This window comes from Lolium perenne, chromosome 4 (assembly GCF_019359855.2).
Source record: "Lolium perenne isolate Kyuss_39 chromosome 4, Kyuss_2.0, whole genome shotgun sequence".
NCBI lineage: Eukaryota > Viridiplantae > Streptophyta > Magnoliopsida > Poales > Poaceae > Lolium > Lolium perenne.
Genome location: NC_067247.2, coordinates 79,416,791 through 79,435,313, shown reverse-complemented (window position 1 = coordinate 79,435,313; position 18,523 = coordinate 79,416,791). Strand labels below are relative to the sequence as shown.

Below are 18,523 nucleotides of genomic sequence, written 5' to 3'. Positions count from 1 at the left end.
TAATACAACGAATTGATATATCCTTCTGAGCCAATAAAAATGCTGCGGAGAGAAAGTGGGAGAGCAATAATCTATAGTACCAGCTAGACTGGCAAAATACAACCACGATGGCCCCTCGAAATCTTTTTTATAAAAGGGGCACGTACACGGGATAGGTGACTCAAGCCAGCCACCATTCGTACAGTCTAAGAGGCTCGAACCAAGGAGTAGTTCACACCCAACCAAGAGGCCTTAAAATAGTCTCATTCCCCTAATCCCAAAGGTTATATAAGCTGGTGCGGCTTGCGTCGTCTTCCATTGGTGCGAAGCAAAGGAAAGGGACCAAGCTGACCTCTCTCTCTCTCTCTCTCCGAAGGTTGGTCTCTCTAGTTCTTGGCCTCAGCTTCTTCCTCCTCCCTCCCTCCACTCATAATCAACACACATGCACAGAGACGTCGCAACAGCCTCAGCTCGAGCTTACACATTGCATTTTTACTAACTGCTGTGCGTTCTGATCAGGATTCAGGCCAACTCATAAAGAAACAATTTGCCATCTTTAGCTTGGAAGCGATCGAGGCGTTTAGATCGAACAAATTTATATCTCCGAATGGCGACTCAGTGGTTCTCCAATATGGTAATTTACTCATCATCTTCTCTTTGTTATATGATTGCACTAGCAGTCACCTTGTGACTAATCGTGTGTGGTCTTTTTTTGGCGCGCAGGTGATGGACGAGCCGAGCTTCTTCCACCAGTGGCAGTCGGACGCGTCGCTGGAGCAGTACACGGAGCAGCAGATCGCCGTGGCGTTCGGGCAGGGTGAGCTGGAGGCTGCTGCGCTGATGCACCAGCAGGAGCAGCAGTACGAGCACCGGCCGTGCAAGGCGGCCAAGCTGAACACCACCAGCTGGGACTCGTGCATCACGGAGCAGGGCTCCCCCGCCGACTCCTCCTCCCCGACCATCCTCTCCTTCGGCGGCAGCAACGCCTTCGCCAAGACGGCGCCTCAGCCCCCCACCGCCGCCTACTACGGCGTCAAGCCCAAGCAGGAGGTCGACGCCGCGGCGGCCGTGGCACCGTTCCACAAGCGGAGCTACGACGCCATGGTCGCCGCCGAGCCCGCCAGGGCGGCGCCGATAACACGCCCCGCCGCACAGAACCAGGACCACATCCTGGCCGAGCGGAAGCGCCGCGAGAAGCTCAGCGAGCGCTTCATCGCGCTGTCCAAGATCGTGCCGGGCCTCAAGAAGATGGACAAGGCGTCCGTGCTGGGCGACGCCATCAAGTACGTCAAGACGCTGCAGGAGCAGGTCAAGGGCATGGAGGAGGTGGCCCGGAGGCGGCCGGTGGAGTCCGCGGTGCTGGTCAAGAAGTCCCAGCTAACCGCCGACGAGGACGACGGGTCGTCCTGCGATGAGAACTTCGAGGGCGCCGAGGCCGGCCTGCCGGAGATCGAGGCACGGATGTCGGACCGCACCGTGCTCGTCAAGATCCACTGCGAGAACCGCAAGGGCGCACTCATCGCCGCCCTGACCGAGGTGGAGAGCCTCGGCCTCGCCATCATGAACACCAATGTGCTCCCCTTCACCGCCTCCACCCTCGACATCACCATCATGGCCACGGTCAGCTCTCTCAATCATCTCATCTCTTCTTAATTTATTACTTGTACATGTGAACACAAATTAATTAACATTTAGATGGTCTTACACTCTTACTGATGTGTTATTCTGATGATAATCTGCAGGCCAGTGATGACTTCTCCTTATCTGTCAAGGACATCGTCAGGAAGCTAAATCAAGCCTTCAAGTTGTCCCGGTGAAGGACCTGCTGCCTCCTGATCATCAAGTCTAATTTAGATCTTTGGTTTCTATTTCCCTCCTTTTTTTCATCATTAGCCTAGGCTAATGGTTTTAGGTTCTTCCCTGCTGGTGCTTCTGAAGAGAGTTTGCTTGCAGTCCCCAACACAGTGCCCCTCAAAGATAGCCATTTCCACCTTTTTTTTGCCTAAACACCTAGTTACACTTCTATTCTCAACCTCCTTTTTTGCATGGTTTGATCTAATCACTCCATGTTCTTGGGAGAGACTAGACTGTTAACTAAGAGACATGTCTTTATCTAGGGCTAGTTACCAAGGGGAGTTTGACTTCTACAAACCTCATTTTTCATTTCTCCCCTTCACTTCATGATTTTGCCCTGTCACCCTGTTTTTTCAATGAGAGGATTGAGTTTTTCAAACCCAAACACACCTTTGCCGTCCTCTCAATCCTACCACCAAAAAGGCTTCAGATATCTGTGGAGAAAATGGCGTCGTCTTTTTTTTCAGCACTGATGGTGGACTTTTGCAAGCCTTCGATTCAGAAGTAGTAGAGCAGGGTGTTCCTGTTTTTCAGGGTACTAGTACAAGTTGGTCCCAGCTTTGATGAACCCTTTGCTTGTAGTTTCCTTGTGAGTTTTGTTGTAACAGGATCAAGATGTAGCTCCATCTGTACCCTCTTGTTTGCTTGCATACAAGTACAAAGAATAAATAAATATATGCTCGGTTGTTAACTTCATGGATCTCTTGGTTACATGTCCTTTCAGCTAAGATATGTCTTTCTTAATATTGAAATATATCTGCCCGAATTGTTTATGTGCCAGAATCGTTAAACGATCTTGTATATTTGCCTGGATAGCACTATCATATTTATTACCTGTCCACAAATCAATACCAAATTACAAGGAGGGCTCTTCTCTTTTCATACATAAAAATAATAATGGAACCATACATTTCAGACTAGGAACATAGGGCACGTGTGTGTGTATGTAGATTAAAACGGCGGCGTTGCTCTATTCATGCAGAACCGATCGTATTCAGACTGTTTTACAGTTTCTCCCTCAAAGTGCAAGGTGCTTTATATCTTGCACAGGTATATCAGTTTAAACAACTGTGCCTGATTCAACTCATTTTTTCGTTTAAGAATGGTCCATAATTCATGTTACTATACAAGAAGGTGCTTAACAAGTATATCAGTTTAAGGACCGGTGCTTGATACAGCTCATTTCTCGGTAAAGAAATTCATGTTGCTATAGAACAACCATCTGTGCAACCTAGTTGGCAGGATCGACGATCTATTTATAAGCCCATGTATTGTAAATGCCCTGAGGCAGTATAGGAAATCGATCTTGGGAACAATTGAAAATGAGATAAGTGCAAGGTGCTTATTTCTTGCACAATTATCAGTTTAGAGACCGGTGCCTGATATAACTCATTTTTCGGTAAAGTATGGTAGGGAGTACATAATTCATGTTACTATACAACAACCATCCGTGCAACCTACTTAACAAGATCGATGCCGATCTATTTTACTAGACATCTCTCTTAAGCATCTGTACTGTAAATGTTCTAAGGCAGTATAGGAAATCTTGGGAACAATTGTAAATGAGATACACTCCTAACGAAACTCAATTCCATGTGGTATTGTTCTCAACTCTACCCCCAATACTACATCTCATTGTTCTCATCATATATTTTGTTGGGAACTTAAAAGCCTGCAACCTTCAGCATGACAACATGAGATGCTTTTGGAGTTCCCAACTTGGAAGGATACTAGTAATATAGTAGTACCCCTACAACCTTAACATATTTTGCTGTGCCACGTTACAGCTAAGTGGCTTGACAACTAAGCCCTACCATCTCCCCCAATCTGGCGATTAGTCAACTAGAAACCTACCTTGCTGTGTTGCAAGCAGGGCTTATTTGCAAGCCAGAGCATCTGATGAAATCTCTCACTGTATTTGTTAAGCCCACACAACCACTAAATCTGAGCAAGTGGTGGGGGCAACCTCTGCATTTCTGCAAGAGCAGTTTTGTCTTACGTGAATTTCTCGCTGAGGCATGATTGAGGTAGCAAGGCAGGATCCTATTTTTTGCTGGGCCAATGGGCTGGGCAAGATCTGACTGAAAGACTTGCCCTGGGATTACCTGCATTTTTAGATTGCTGAAACCGTCGCTCTCAAACACCGTCACTGATCGCGATGTTGTCCCCTGGAATTAGCTGCTCAACCAATGGAAATCACCCGGTTTGGTCGCCGGTAAGCAACATAATCAATACTTCTGTGGAAACTCGTAAGTAGCATAATTTTAGATGAAACATTGTGAGAAATGGTTTCATGTCCTGCCAAAAGAACTGGCTTAATCTTGTTTCCCGGGTCAAAGAGAGGAGGAGAAACATTTTGAGCAGCGAGGACAGGAGGATCCAGTGAGGAGGTGTTGACGCGTAACCGGAGGTTGAGATCGAACGGTCGGCCACGTTGAATCAGCCTACACACGGCCGGCGCTAGAAAAGAAAGAGAGGCAATTAGAACGTTGGGAGCTTAATAGGCAAAGAAACAGCGGCGAGCGAGCGTTTCAGACGCGTGTTTGGTTTCGACAGTAGCATGGCTGTAGCCTGTAGGCTGGTCAAGTGGTCATCGCCTGAATCATCCATGTTGTGAATTTGTAACGTCTATGCTCTGCGTCGACTTCGGTTCATAAAAACAGGAGGTCACTCAGTAGAGCATCTCCATTTCGAAAAAAAACTCAGTAGACCATCTGGATTTTATCGCAAAGTTGTGCAGGTATTGCCTTTTCTTCAAGTGACCCAGTGACGATTGCTGTTCACTAGTGCTGGTGAGCTTTTTCTGGTGGGGTTCTGTTCACTTAGAAAAAAAAAGAACAGAAAAAAGGCTAACATGTTCCCAGTCGTCCCAAACTCCATCAAACGGCCCATGCATGGCGAACCCTATTCTCCGCTCAACGCGGACTTTATCTCGTTCTCCGCGTACCCGTTTGTCGGATGGGCCTGGCCCAGCAAGTCTTCGCTTACGCGCAGGTGTTCTTTAAGTTCCCGACTCGTTCTTCGTGTTCCATCACGTTTACCTAGGTTCTTCTGCCTTTGATTATAGCCGTTTTTATTCCTTTTTAGTTATTTTCTTGTTTTCTTTCGTTCAATTCTTTTTTATCTAAACGCTTTTTTCCTTCTGATTTTTCTTCGATTTTCTCGGGTTTTATGAACTTCAAAAAATTTGAACATTTTTTAATTTTGAACCTTTTAATTTGAACAAATTTTATTTACACATTTTTCGTATTTGAATATCTATAAATCTGAATTGTTTTAGTCTAAACATTTTCTCAGATTCGAACTTTAAAAAACATTTTTTTAGATTTGAACATATTTATAATTATTTTTAAAAAAACCCAAAATTAAAGGAAATAAAAAAAGAGATGCGGTACCTTTTATTGACACATATTTGGAGCGGACCAAAAGGAAGAACTTCGGGCGGAACTACGCTCACTCCCTTTTAGTCAGATCTGGTTGAGGTGTAGTGAGTTTCTCTTTTCTCTTTCTCGTCTCCCTTCTATTTTTTGTTGGATTCTTCGTCTAGTTATTCGCTTCCAGCGACGAGCGCCATGGTTTTATTCGTTTCCCCTTTAATTTAGGTTTTGCTTGTCGGTTTTTGTGAACTTTTTAAATTTTGAACCTTTTCAAATCTAAACAATTTTGAAGTTTGACTTATTTAGATTTGAACTTTTTTGAATTGTATTTGAACGATTCTTAATTTTGAACATTTTTTAATCTGAACAATTTTCGAGTTTAACTATTTTGAATTTGAACAATTCTTAAGTTTGAACATTTTTAGTTTTGAATTTTTTAATATGAACATTTTTTAGTTTGAACTTCGTATTTGATCTTTTTTTTGAATTTTGAATAATTTTTATTTCGAACATTTTTCAATTTGAAACGATTTTCATAATTAATTTTTTTAAAATTTGAACATTTTTTATATTTGAAGTTTGAACTATTCTTTTTTTTTTTGAAATTTTGACAACTTTATTACTCAATCAACACACGGTCCTTAACAATTACAGGAATGATAAACACAGGAGGGTTCGAAAACCAGAAAACTTTAACCCTCTCCAAAGAACCATGGCGAGCAAGCTCATGTGCAGCCTCATTAGCTTCTCGCGGGCAATGTCGTATCCTTGCCTTGCCAAGCACCGTCAACAGGTGCCTACAATCATCAATAACCACCGCACTAGTGCCTCTGAACTATTCTAATTTGCTCGTGCGAATATAGAAATCCAATCGCAAAAAAATGAAAGTCACTCGGAGACACTTGAACCGAGAATTGACACATTCACGCACAAGCAAATCGTGTGACAGTGAAAGAAATACGCGTTGGCAACTTAAATGGACCAAGCCCATAAATACCGATGGTTTGTACAAGGGTATGCGGAGCCAATGGTCCGCTCCACTTAAAGAGGACAATAGGCTCTCCCCCCATGCATTTCGGCTGTTGGATTTGCTGCGTGACATCTAATACATCATACCTAAGCCCAAGTCCAAGTCCAATGGCCTACTCATGTCCTCGCACATCTCGAACTTCGGTAACGACCTCTTAGAATTGAAGAATTTTATATTTAACGAAGGTATTCAGTGTGAGTTTAAAAGGAAAAAAATAGGGTTTTCCTTTATGTTACATTCCATATAAAATAATCCATTGACTCTAGTCTTTTGAAAAAGTTTCATTCTGCTTGTGATGCAACATGCCGTGCATATACAAACAAGAATGAATCAATTGCGCATAACATTTCAATTTTGCGTTTTTCCTATCCATGTACTCTTGGAATTCTATGCATGATAATTTCAACTTGTCGTGCCTCTAGAAAATGCAATTTCCCAAGCATGTCTAACCAACTACCATATTATTCAATGTAACCACAAAAAAACTGGATTAAACGTGAACCGTTACGTACGGGACTCTAGGAGGAGGCGATGCGAAGGCGGCCAGTCCATTTAGGGTGACATCGTTGATCCGCTTCACCTCTGGTGGCCTTGGGGTCTTGAAGGTGTGGCGGACCACAGCCTCTCGTCGGGGGGAGGGTTTTTGTTTTTTGTTAGGTTGTGTTGATTGTCTTCTTCGGGATGGTGAGGTGGGGTTACATCCTAAAGTCAGAATGAAGTTCTTCTCGTCCTATCCTCGCTCTGATAGTGCGTCAAGCATCGGTGGAGGGCGCGTGGAATCGTGTGCCCGGTGGATCTCCTAGGATATGGTCGATTTTCGTGGTCGTTGGTGTGGTTTCGTATTAGTCTCTTCCAATGGTGTTCCGTGGAATTAGCTGCTCAACCAATGGAAATCACCCGGTTTGGCCCCCGGTAAGCAACATGTAATGACCTTGGATCGGGTAGGATCCTAAGTCTCTGGGATTAACATGCTAGTCCCTGGATCATAAGCTAGCACTCACAGTCGATGAAATATCATGTAAAACACAATGTCATTATTACACGAATCTAATAAATACAGAGTTTAATTTATTACAACTTTGCATAGCTCAAGGCTAGCTCAAATAAAAGCGACGAAAAACTTAAGATAAATTAAGTCCATCAACGCCACATGCTCATTGAGTGTAGACCCGCGATCCTAGCGCACCTTTCATCAACCTTCGTATTCTGCACATGAGTGCAGCCAATAGAATTGGTCAATACTTTGAATGTATGACAAATTACACCAAGAAGGGGGAAATTGACTAAATCTACATGCGAGGCAGATAAGAGGAGGCTTGAGGTATATTTGTGTAAAGCCAATTTTCACAAAGTTAGAGAGAAAATCTTTTACCCTACTTTGCAAAATTTTGATAAATAATATTGGCCGAGTGGAGCACATGGATATTACACACCAAGTGTCCAAATCAACCTAACACTTGGATATGACACACCAAGTCCCGAGCACTTGGATATTACACACCAAGTTTCCAAAAAACCCCACTTATGAACGATATTACACACGCCATAGGGTTTTAAAAACTTCTTTGAAAAGAGAGAGGAAATCATTTAGAGGCTCCATCCTTCAGATGCTCAAATTGTCCTTTTACCGTGGACACGGCTGATCGATCAGGTTAACACTCTCGAGAGGTTGCGCTCTTTACCCACAATTCACAACCAAGCCTTTTTGCCAAAATTGTTCATCTTCATTAAGGCCAGGACTAGGTCACGACGAAGCTTTTCCTTAGTAGCCCCTCTACCTTCCGGATCCGCCAGTGCCCAAAATTCCTCCCAATGGCGGTACCCAGGCGAGGTTTCCCAATAAGTACTTAGCCAAGACAGAGCCCATATTGTATTGTGGTTGCACTAGAAGCTTCTGACATCTGGAACATGGCAGACTTCTTTGATCCTGGGCGGCAGTCCTCCACCAATCTCCACTCGTTGTCCCGACAAAACCATTCCACCCAGAAGAAAACTTTGTTTTATTTTGAAAAAGACTTTTGGGAGTAAAGTTGCGCTCATAAACAGAGCTCAGGTACTTAGAAATTTTCTTTTGTACCCATCCGTATTTATATGGCACTTAGAAAAATTTAGGGATTCCTATGACCATGATATCAAGTGGAAATATTTCTAAGTAATATTTCTACTCATGGCAATCTACAAAATAGCACGCGAACTTGTAAAATATTTACCAAGTAAAATCTACCAAAACATTCTACACATGCATACTAATCATTTGAAGGAAAAAAGACATGCATAGTAGAAAAATTGGGACAAACATATGAACAAAGGTGTAACCTGCCTTGATCCGAACAGCACTCTAAACAATATTTCTCCTCAGCAGCACTCGCGCACTCCGCACAATCTATCGCAAAGGTAAAAATAATAATTTTAATGAATAATCAATGCAACAATAATGTTTCACACTATATGCATGCATGCAATTATGATATAAAATACTTAAATTTTGACCAAAAATATTATGCATCAAGTCTAACATGCAGGGACATCCCACACATTGATTTCCAACATGTATTAACTAAATAACTCCAATTATGTTCAAGATGAGGTTTAATATCCAATATTACAAACGTGAAAATTAGTTACTTATAATTTGAAAATTCCAACTCCAAAGTGTAGATAATAAGATTCTGAAACTAAAGAAAAAAGAATCGATCAAAACGGAGTTACGGTTATTTAATTATAATTTTCGGAAGTATTCAGATTTTGGTGTTTTAAGCGGAGACGTGGCGCGTCCCGATGCATCGGATCTTGATTAGACGGATGTGGCGCTCCTCGGCTTCAGGTTCGGCTGGACTTCGGCTGGCGGCTTGGCTCGCTTCAGCTTGGCTCGGCTTCAGTGGCTCCGGCGACACGTGAACAATTTAACATGCTAATATACTAAATTCAACTTTTAACTGATAAATTCAAAAATTCTTTAATTTGCAAAATTAGTATCAGCGGGTAAAGAATTTAATTACGAATCCATCGCAAGAACAAACATCTAAATATAAGGTCCAGATTTAAAGTTACAAATTTTTGAAGTCTAACATGAGACATGAGCTAGCAGTTTTCTGATCCGATAGATCACATACGCGACGCGATTTTTTTTTATTTTTTTTTAAAGGGTGACAGATTTGAAAATTCTATAATAAGAAAATTTTACACCAGCAGATAGAGAATTTAACCATCAAACTAATGTAAAAAAATTAACTAAAACGAAGATCTAAATTTAAAGTTATGTTTTTTTCAAAGTTTTGCCGTGAGCTAGTAAGCATTGGAATTGAGAACAAGCAAAAGCAAGTGCGTGACCGCTTGCCCTATCTGGGAGCGCTCCGCGATAGACTCGCGTGCGCGGGTTGGGCGTTGGGCGATAGACACCTCGCGTGACTTGGCCGGCGCCCTGACGCACCGTGGAGTGCCAGTGAGCTCCCTCGCATCTCTTCGTCTCCATTCTTTTCTTCCTCTCCCTTTTCCCTCTGAATAATCCACTTCTTTTGTAGGAGCAGATTTGGGGCTCCATGGGCATGGAGCAGCACCGTCGGCAGATTACTCTCCCGTTCGTCTCGCTGCCGCCACTCCTCCGACCCTCGCCAACCGTCTGGCTCATCTCTTTTTCACTGGGAGCAACGAGCACAGCCGTGCGACGGACGAGTGACATAGCCCTGCAACGAGCGCCCGGCGACTGCTCCTTCATCCCCATCAGCCAGGTCACCACGCTGGTACCTCCGCTCCCACCTGTGCAAGCCACCTCGTCGGCACGTCCGTCCTCACCGGTCAATGCGATATTAGGTGCCCCTGGTCTCCCATTTCCTCTCCTCCTCCCCCCCTCCTCACATTCTTATATCCCCTTCCCAATTCATGTGTGATGTATTTTGTTCTTAATTTTGGTTAATTCATTACATAGTTCATTGTTGTTTCCCGTGTGATTGGTATGCTAGCTACGGATTGTTCTGTGAGCATCAATCAGTCTGGATGGACAAATCTCTCATCAAACATTGGCAAGGTTATTTTCTCATGGAATTGAACAATAAAAGCCTATATGGTTCTTTGATCCGACTAATTTGGAGGCCAATGATTCTTTTTCAGGACAAAAGAGGTGGACACATTCATTGGGAGGCTTTTAGATATTCACTCAAAGATGGTGTGCCTTTACAATTGCCTTACACCAAGGTATTTGTTTTCAGCTTAACCTGAAAACATTTTTTTGCTTACAGGGTCATTCAAATTCTTCTTTATACAAGGATAGGGTTTATTCATATGACTAGCTTTTGCGATGATCTTTTGGATAATCTAACCATGAACTTAACTCTGTCAAGAAGGGCATTACGAGCCTTCTGAATTACTCAAATTATGTTTGTCTTGTTTCTGTGTGGATTCATTTGTATGTTTATGTTTATGTGCTCAGAACCAAATGAACTGCTCATCTAGCAGTTGGAGCAAACCTACAAAGCTAGAGCACGAGAAAATGATGACGTGCATAACCTTTTCTATTTCTATAGCATTTTCTTATCTACTGCAGATTCTATAATGTATAATCTTAGATTCTTAGGTATACCTTTCAGCTGTAACATCCCTGTTTACCAGCTGGGTAAAGCTGTACTTCCTCTGTCCCAAAATATAAGATGTTTTAATTGGCTAAAATAGCCTACCAAAATATCTTATATAATGGAACTGAGATAGTAGAATATATATTTTTGTGTAATACATGCTTTTGCTGCCGAATTTTCGCCAATAGCACATCACAGGTATTTGCAAGGAGACACACAATTCTACTTGGTGCTGTTATTCGTACATTTGTTGCCCTTCTGCAACCATCATTGAGAAGGCTCGGCTATGTGAAATTAGAAATGCATTTGAGCATTTTTGGTTTCCTCTTATCCCCATATATATTGCTATTGAGATCCTTCCAAATTGGTGTTTGACTAGACAAACAGGAGGTCAAGTTTGTTATAGCTGGGACTTTGAATAAGGAATAAGAAACATATTTTATGGCTTATAAGGCCTTTACCTGAATCTTCTGTATTTTTGTTTATTTAATTTATTGGTCGAACATCAGACCTTCAATATGGTAGTTTTCTCTATTTTCAGCAGGATTGACATTTGATTTGGTGTAACAAAAATACAAGTTCAGATTTGATCTGGCATGCACGACCATCATTAGTATCTTATCAATTGCTGCAATTTAATTAGTCAATAGAATGCCTGATGCTCTCGTACGTTCCAATCCAATCTTTCTGCTTCACACACAAAAACCGGTCTATGAACCTAGCATAGAGGAACTATGCTCTTGAAATGATGAGTATTATAATAATCATTTGAGCGCATTTTCTAATTCAGGAATATTCATTATCAACTTGATATGGTTATAAGCCCTATGTCCTTCGTTTATGAACGTATCAGTACCACTACCTCCTAGAGGAAAATGGGCACAAGTAAAAAGTTCTCCTTTGTAGTTAGGACTGGTTCTGTGCCCCCAACATTGGACTGTGTAGTATATGTTATATGTTATTGCTACCGACTAAATGGGAAATTTGTATGCACTTGCGGGCATAGTGAGTTGGAGATTTGCAGGATAGCTCAACCGGAAGGCTACATTTTATCTGCTTGCATATTCTCGTAGGTGTACAAGTTTCCAGTCTGCTTATCTATTCCTCGTCTAAGATGGCACCCAGTTCTAGAGACCATAAGAGATTTTTTTTCTGAAGTATGATACCACATTACTTTGCATGTTTACAAGATGTCATTGGCCAGTCCGGCTTCTACCATTTTACCTTCGCGCTTTTTAAAATTCAGAAACATAATGTATTTGTAACAAAATGAACACCTATGTAGGATTACAAAATAATCTCCCTGTGATTCATTCAGAATCTACCCAAGAAGCTATTCTGTGGATTTTGATTCAGATTCATATGTATACTTCCATGATGATTTGGTCAAATCCACCTTCCCGGGATAGTCTTGGAATGAGTTGTTCTAGCAAGTGCTTTTGTTTTGCTTAAGCGCTTATTTGCTGCCCTAAGAACTTCTTAACTTTTGGCACGTGCTAAATGAATGAAAACTACTTTGTTCCAGTGCTAGATTAGCTTACCTTCTGTCAGATCCCACCCAAAGGACAAAGATAGATGACATTCCTGATTTACTTACTGTTGTTTTCATTACTATATCAGAAGCTTAATAATTATCTTGTCTTATGCAGAATACAGTGCAACTGTTCAAAACTTGTAAGTTTATAGATGATGTTTGGTAGCGTGATTTAATATGGTACCCAGTTCTAGAGACCATAAGAGAATCTTTTTTTCTGAAGTATGAGACCACATTGCTTTGCATGTTTACAAGATGTCATTGTCCAGTGAGGCTTCTACCATTTTACCTTCATGTTTTTAAAAATTCAGAAACATAATGTGTTTGTAACAAAAATGAACACCCATGTAGGATTACAAAAATAATCTCCCCGTGTATTTTATTTCATGTCAATGTCCTGGGATTCATTCAGAATCTACCCAAGAAGCTATTATGTGGATTTTGATTCTGATTCATATGTATACGATGATTTGGTCAAATCCACCTTCCTGAGATAGTCTTGGAATGAGTTGTTCTAACAAGTGCTTTTGTTTTGCTTAAGCGCTTATTTGCTGCCCTAAGAACTTCTTAACTTTTGGCACGTGCTAAATGAATGGAAACTACTTTGTTCCAGTGCTAGATTAGCTTACCTTCTGTCAGCTCCCACCCAAAGGACAAAGATAGATGACATTCCTGATTTACTTGTTGTAGTTTTCATTACTATGTCAGAAGCTTAATAATTATCTCGTCTTATGCAAAATACAGTGCAACTGTTCAGAACTTTTAAGTTTATAGATGATGTTTGGTAGCGTGATTTTCTTACAATTTCCCCTCTTTATGCAAGCAATACTAAGTATGAGAAGGTTGTCCATCAAGAATATGAGTCTGCAATGCAGGAACTGAGCGCCATAATTCCTGTTTGGGAGAAATAAACTTTCATAAAAACAGCTATAAGGTATATGAACTTTGTAATTACTTTTTCTGGGAGGATTTTCTCATTAAATGATATACCTGTGATAAACTACCGACAACGACTTCCCCTATCTTGGTAGTTCCATGTTGCTATGACTTTGTACTTTTCTGTTATTTTTTCTGCTAACTGCATTTTCTTTTGTTTGTTTGTTATAAACTTGATAATTAACATTGCAGCATTTCCATCTAATGCAGGTCTATCGTAGTGCTTTATTTGTCTCATGTCTATTTCCTAATATTGTTTTCTTTTTCTGTTGTTACCTAATGACAGCTAGAATTTGATGCAGCTGCAATGTGGGTTTTTTTTTTCGAAATTGGTTGTTTCTTTATTGAATTGCTTTGTGAACTTGGGTTTCGAACTTTGCAAAAAATTGGTTCTTTTAATATTTGTTTGTACTCAGTTTTTGGCACATTTGTGTTCTCTAGATGGTATCATTTCGAGCTATTAATCATTGAAGAATAATTCCGAAAAATAACTTTGCCATATTAAACGATGCAGCGACCTTTGTCATACCTTAAAGTGGGATATTTGACTGCTTCTCCAGCAAACAATGCCTTTGCACCACACAGATTGGGAGGTCGCAATTTGTTTCAAACCATCAGGGACCCCAGCAGGTTTATCCTTGTTGCATTGGGCACTTATTCCTGATGATAGTCGCCTGCAGTTTGGATGAATGTGGAAATGCTTTCCTGAGAGTTCACTCTATGCTCTCACCCTTTATTTATTTTGTACTATTTTGTTTTGCATGTGTAGACCACCAGGTCACTTGTGTACTAATTAGTTTAGATGTAATCTGGCACTCAGCCATTATGTGCTTATTGACATGCGCCTACTGCGCTTTTTGCCAAATTATATGTTCCCAGAATTCCATCGAAAAGCCAGGAGATTGGGGCCCGCCTCCTTACAATAATTGTTGTATATCTAAAAAATTGTTCTCGTGTAAGTTGCTTAACACCTGATCTGATGATTATATTGAAGGAGCATAGCATCAGCAATTAGGTGTCGTGATTAGCTTGTACCTGACTCAGCAACTAATGCAGGTTGTTGAAAAGGACAGGGATGGCCAACTTGCATAGAAACTGAAGAATAAATTGAACATTTCTGTTGAAGGAAACAACAAGGAATCTATCTAACTTGCTGAGTTGAGGCGTATAGACTTTCTAATGTAGGTTAGCATCCATGCATGCCAATCTTTTCACCAGTCTCTGAAATACTTATTTTTTTGAGCTGCTTACGGTTTTGAGTATCTTTTCTTAGAAAACATTGTCTTCTTCTGAACGTGTTTTGTAGGGAGACTCTGAAGAAGCCGTGGTGGCAGAGTTGCCGTCGAATCAATAAATTGGGTTTTACTTCCCTCGAAGACTGTTGCGATCCCCTATACTTGTGGGTCATCACGACGTCAGGGCTAACAACACCGCCTATGTTGTAGGCGATGTTGTGAGAGCCATTGCGGCGGAGGCAGAAGATACGCTTCCACAGAGCCCAGTTAGGATGAACTCCGAGGAAGCACTCGCAGAGGGTTATGAAGATAGAGACATGAAGGATGGAATTGGGAGTCAGCTGATGAAGCTGCAACCCGTACACAAAAAGAAGGCCGCGGAGGAAATCATGAATGGGGGTAGAGAGGCCGCGGATAAGATGGTCAACAAAACTGACCCGATATTCGATAGGAGGCGAAGGATAGCTTTCTTCGCTGGGGAAGAGCAGCGCCTCTTTCTTCTTCATCAATCCAAGTTTTTTCATCAGGTTGATGTCCTGATTGGAAATCTTGGATCTTTCCCACTCCGTCGTTCTGAGATCTGGCGTCGTCATCTTCGATTCAGGAGTGCTATGCCTGGTGAGTCTGGTGCGTGGTGGCATGAACAATGGCAGAAGCAAAAGTGAAATTGTGGATGAGCTCAGGAAGTGTTGGGCGCAATGGGGGATTTTTGGAGAGAGAACAGAGGTGCGGCGCGGCGAAGTGAAGACCAGAGGAGGAAGACGACCTGTTATAGGAAGCATGCGGGTTGATGCACCGTTGGATGGAGCGGTTATGATCTTGATGGATTACATGTGGCTTAAGGGGTAAAGTGGTATTTTCGCAAGGATGGAACTGGACAGGCGTTGCAGCGCGCGTGCCAGAAAAAGTGGAGGACGTGTGCCCCCACTTGCGTAACGTGTCAACCTGCCGCGGATTTTGGGTCCACCAGTCAGTGACAGGATAGAGATCGTGTTTTCCGGTAAAGAGGTCGTGGCTAACGTCAGCATTGATGTCATTTTAGCAGAGGAATTTTTCGACAGTGACGATACGAAGACTGGTCAAAGAATACAAGTGATGATAATTTCGAGAGCTTTCGGTCAAATACAAGTTTTTGATCAAATGCTCGGAGGCTACTCTGGAAAAAAAAAATTCGAGTATGACAAAATAGAAATGGCGAGAGCCTATGATCAAAAGCAAGCATTTGTTCATAGCCTCGGGGGCTACTCCCATCCGGAGCGCTGGTCACGCACCCGATAGAACTAAAAAGCTGAAGAAAGGATGACAATATAGCGACATAAGGCGTTAAAATGTCGAGCCTACAACCAAGTACAAGTCCTTGGCTGTAGCCTCGGGGGCTACTCCCATCGGAAACGCTGTTCGCGTGCCCGATGAAATTATAAAAAGTATAGTGAGCATGTTTCGAGTTATACAAATAACTCTACATATACTCCCATCGGGAAGGCAACATAAGTCATATGTTGACTCAATAAAATGTGCTATTCCAGCAGTCGAAACAGGACTCGACAATATATTCTCAGAGCGCCTAAGTTGCGAATAATCTCTGAATGCCGCAAAACTTTGCGAAGGTAAGACCCCATATCCGTTCTGAGCGGCGTGGCACCGTCTCTGACGTCGGTTCGCTACTTGTTTCCGTATCAAAAGATACGAAGAAAAATCTTAACGGACGTGTTAGGTACCCGATAAAATATGACTGGGACTCGACAGATGGTAAGACCTTAAGCGGCACCTGTCGAGTTAACACCAGTATCCCGAGATCATGTCCAGGGACGTGATCTTGAAGTAGGTTTTTGCGGATTGCCACTAGAGCAGTTAACTAGTACCTGATCCGTCAGATGAACTAGAATTACCATTATCCCTGTACAATATAATTTCATATCCAAAGAAATGTGATAAACTTGGCAGAGTTATTGTATGATTATAAAGTTGGAGATTTTTCCTGATTCTTCGATTCAAGCAAAATCTCGGGAGCTACTGACATAGGCATCCCCAATGGGCCTGCCAAATATGGTACCCGGGGTTTACTGAAGGCCCACGAGTCGAAGAATGTGAAGCCTGGAAGCCCAATTGAAAAGATAGAATTGTATTAGGAATATCGACTTGTAACTATTACGGGGCGGGTCAGAAACCCTCCCGGATTCTGTAACTTGTGTGCTACGAATCCCTCGGCTCCGCCTCCTATATAAGGGGGAGTCGAGGGACAAAGAAGGGATCGAATCTACTGTCAACACAACCCTAGTTTCTTAATCGTCGAGTACTTTTTGGCTGAAACCTTCGAGATCTACTTGCCCTCTACTTCCAACTAAACCCTAGTGTACAATACGTAGGCATTGACAAGTTAATCCCTTGTCACTAACAACCCAACATGATTTTACCTTTGAAGCCAGAAACCACAGATCATCAGGGCAGCCTCCTGCTAGCCTGCAAGTCAGTTACCAAAAAATAAATTTCTTTACATATAGGACTGGCATTAGAAACTAAGCATGAATTAAAACTAAACTGATCTACATCTATGCCGCCCCACTGTCGGTGCAGCTCGCCTGACCATCGCTGCCCTGTCGGTCAGCGCCAAACCCCGATGCGCATGCCTCAACACCGGAGCTGCCTTGCCCGTCGCCACTGATACGTCTCAAACGTATCTATAATTTCTTATGTTCCATGCTACTTTATTGATGATACTCACATGTTTTATACATACTTTATGTCATATTTATGCATTTTCCGGCACTAACCTATTGACAAGATGCCGAAGAGTCAGTTGCTGTTTTCTGCTGCTTTTGGTTTCAGAAATCCTACGAAGGAAATATTCTCGGAATTGGACGAAATCAACGCCCAGGGTCTAACTTTTCCACGAAGCTTCCAGAAGATCGAAAGGGAAACGAAGTGGGGCGACGAGGTGCCGACACAACAGGGCGGCGCGGCCCAGGCCTTGGCCGCGCGGCCCTGGCATGTGGGGCTCTCGCGTCGCCCCCTGACCTACCCTTCCGCCTACATATAGCCTTCGTCGCGAAAACCCCAGTACCGAGAGCCACGATACGGAAAACCTTCCAGAGACGCCGCCGCCGCCAATCCCATCTCGGGGGATTCAGGAGATCACCTCCGGCACCTTGCCGGAGAGGGGAATCATCTCCCGGAGGACTCTTCATCGCCATGATCGCCTCCGGAGTGATGTGTGAGTAGTTCACCCCTGGACTATGGGTCCATAGCAGTAGCTAGATGATTGTCTTCTCCTCATTGTGCTATCATTGTCGGATCTTGTGAGCTGCCTGATACGTCTCCGACGTATCGATAATTTCTTATGTTCCATGCCACATTATTGATGTTATCTACATGTTTTATGCACACTTTATGTCATATTCGTGCATTTTCTGGAACTAACCTATTAACAAGATGCCGAAGTGCCAGTTGCTGTTTTCTGTTGTTTTTGGTTTCAGAAATCCTAGTAAGGAAATATTCTCGGAATTGGACGAAATCAAAGCCCAGGGGCCTATTTTTCCACGAAGCTTCCAGAAGTCCGAAGGAGAGACGAAGAGGGGCGACGAGGGGGCCACACCCTAGGGCGGCGCGGCCCCCCCCCTTGGCCGCGCGGCCCTATGGTGTGGGGCCCCCGTGCCGCCTCTTGACCTGCCCTTCCGCCTACAAATAGCCTCCGTGACGAAACCCCCAGTACCGAGAGCCACGATACGGAAAACCTTCCAGAGACGCCGCCGCCGCCGATCCCATCTCGGGGATCCAGAGATCGCCTCCGGCACCCTGCCGGAGAGGGGAATCATCTCCCGGAGGACTCTACACCGCCATGGTCGCCTCCGGTGTGATGTGTGAGTAGTCTACCCCTGGACTATGGGTCCATAGCAGTAGCTAGATGGTTGTCTTCTCCCCATTGTGCTATCATTGTCGGATCTTGTGAGCTGCCTAACATGATCAAGATCATCTATCTGTAATTCTATATGTTGCGTTTGTTGGGATCCGAT

At 42.9% G+C, this 18,523-nt stretch overlaps 2 protein-coding genes across 4 annotated transcripts; both read left to right on the top strand.

The window, feature by feature from the left end:
- Positions 1–229: 229 nt before the first annotated feature.
- Positions 230–2,529, top strand: LOC127293074 (transcription factor bHLH18). The gene is made up of 4 exons (XM_051322626.2): positions 230–355; positions 499–613; positions 703–1,599; positions 1,722–2,529. The coding sequence occupies exons 2-4, from the start codon at positions 587–589 to the stop codon at positions 1,794–1,796; spliced, it is 999 nt and encodes a 332-aa protein (XP_051178586.1). The 5' UTR covers positions 230–355; positions 499–586; the 3' UTR covers positions 1,797–2,529.
- Positions 2,530–9,682: 7,153 nt separating this feature from the next.
- On the top strand, positions 9,683–17,763 carry LOC127293073 (uncharacterized). Of its 3 annotated transcripts, XM_071818679.1 has the most exons (8): positions 9,683–10,050; positions 10,200–10,264; positions 10,348–10,431; positions 10,667–13,276; positions 13,793–13,908; positions 14,158–14,233; positions 14,335–14,463; positions 14,585–17,763. In XM_071818679.1, the coding sequence occupies exons 1-4, from the start codon at positions 9,780–9,782 to the stop codon at positions 10,787–10,789; spliced, it is 543 nt and encodes a 180-aa protein (XP_071674780.1). In that variant the 5' UTR covers positions 9,683–9,779; the 3' UTR covers positions 10,790–13,276; positions 13,793–13,908; positions 14,158–14,233; positions 14,335–14,463; positions 14,585–17,763. The 3 variants fall into 3 exon arrangements, with proteins under 3 accessions (XP_071674780.1, XP_071674779.1, XP_071674778.1); XM_071818678.1 differs by having other exon boundaries at positions 13,793–14,233; positions 14,335–14,459; positions 14,585–17,761; XM_071818677.1 differs by having other exon boundaries at positions 13,793–14,233; positions 14,585–17,761.
- The last annotated feature ends 760 nt before the right edge of the window (positions 17,764–18,523 follow it).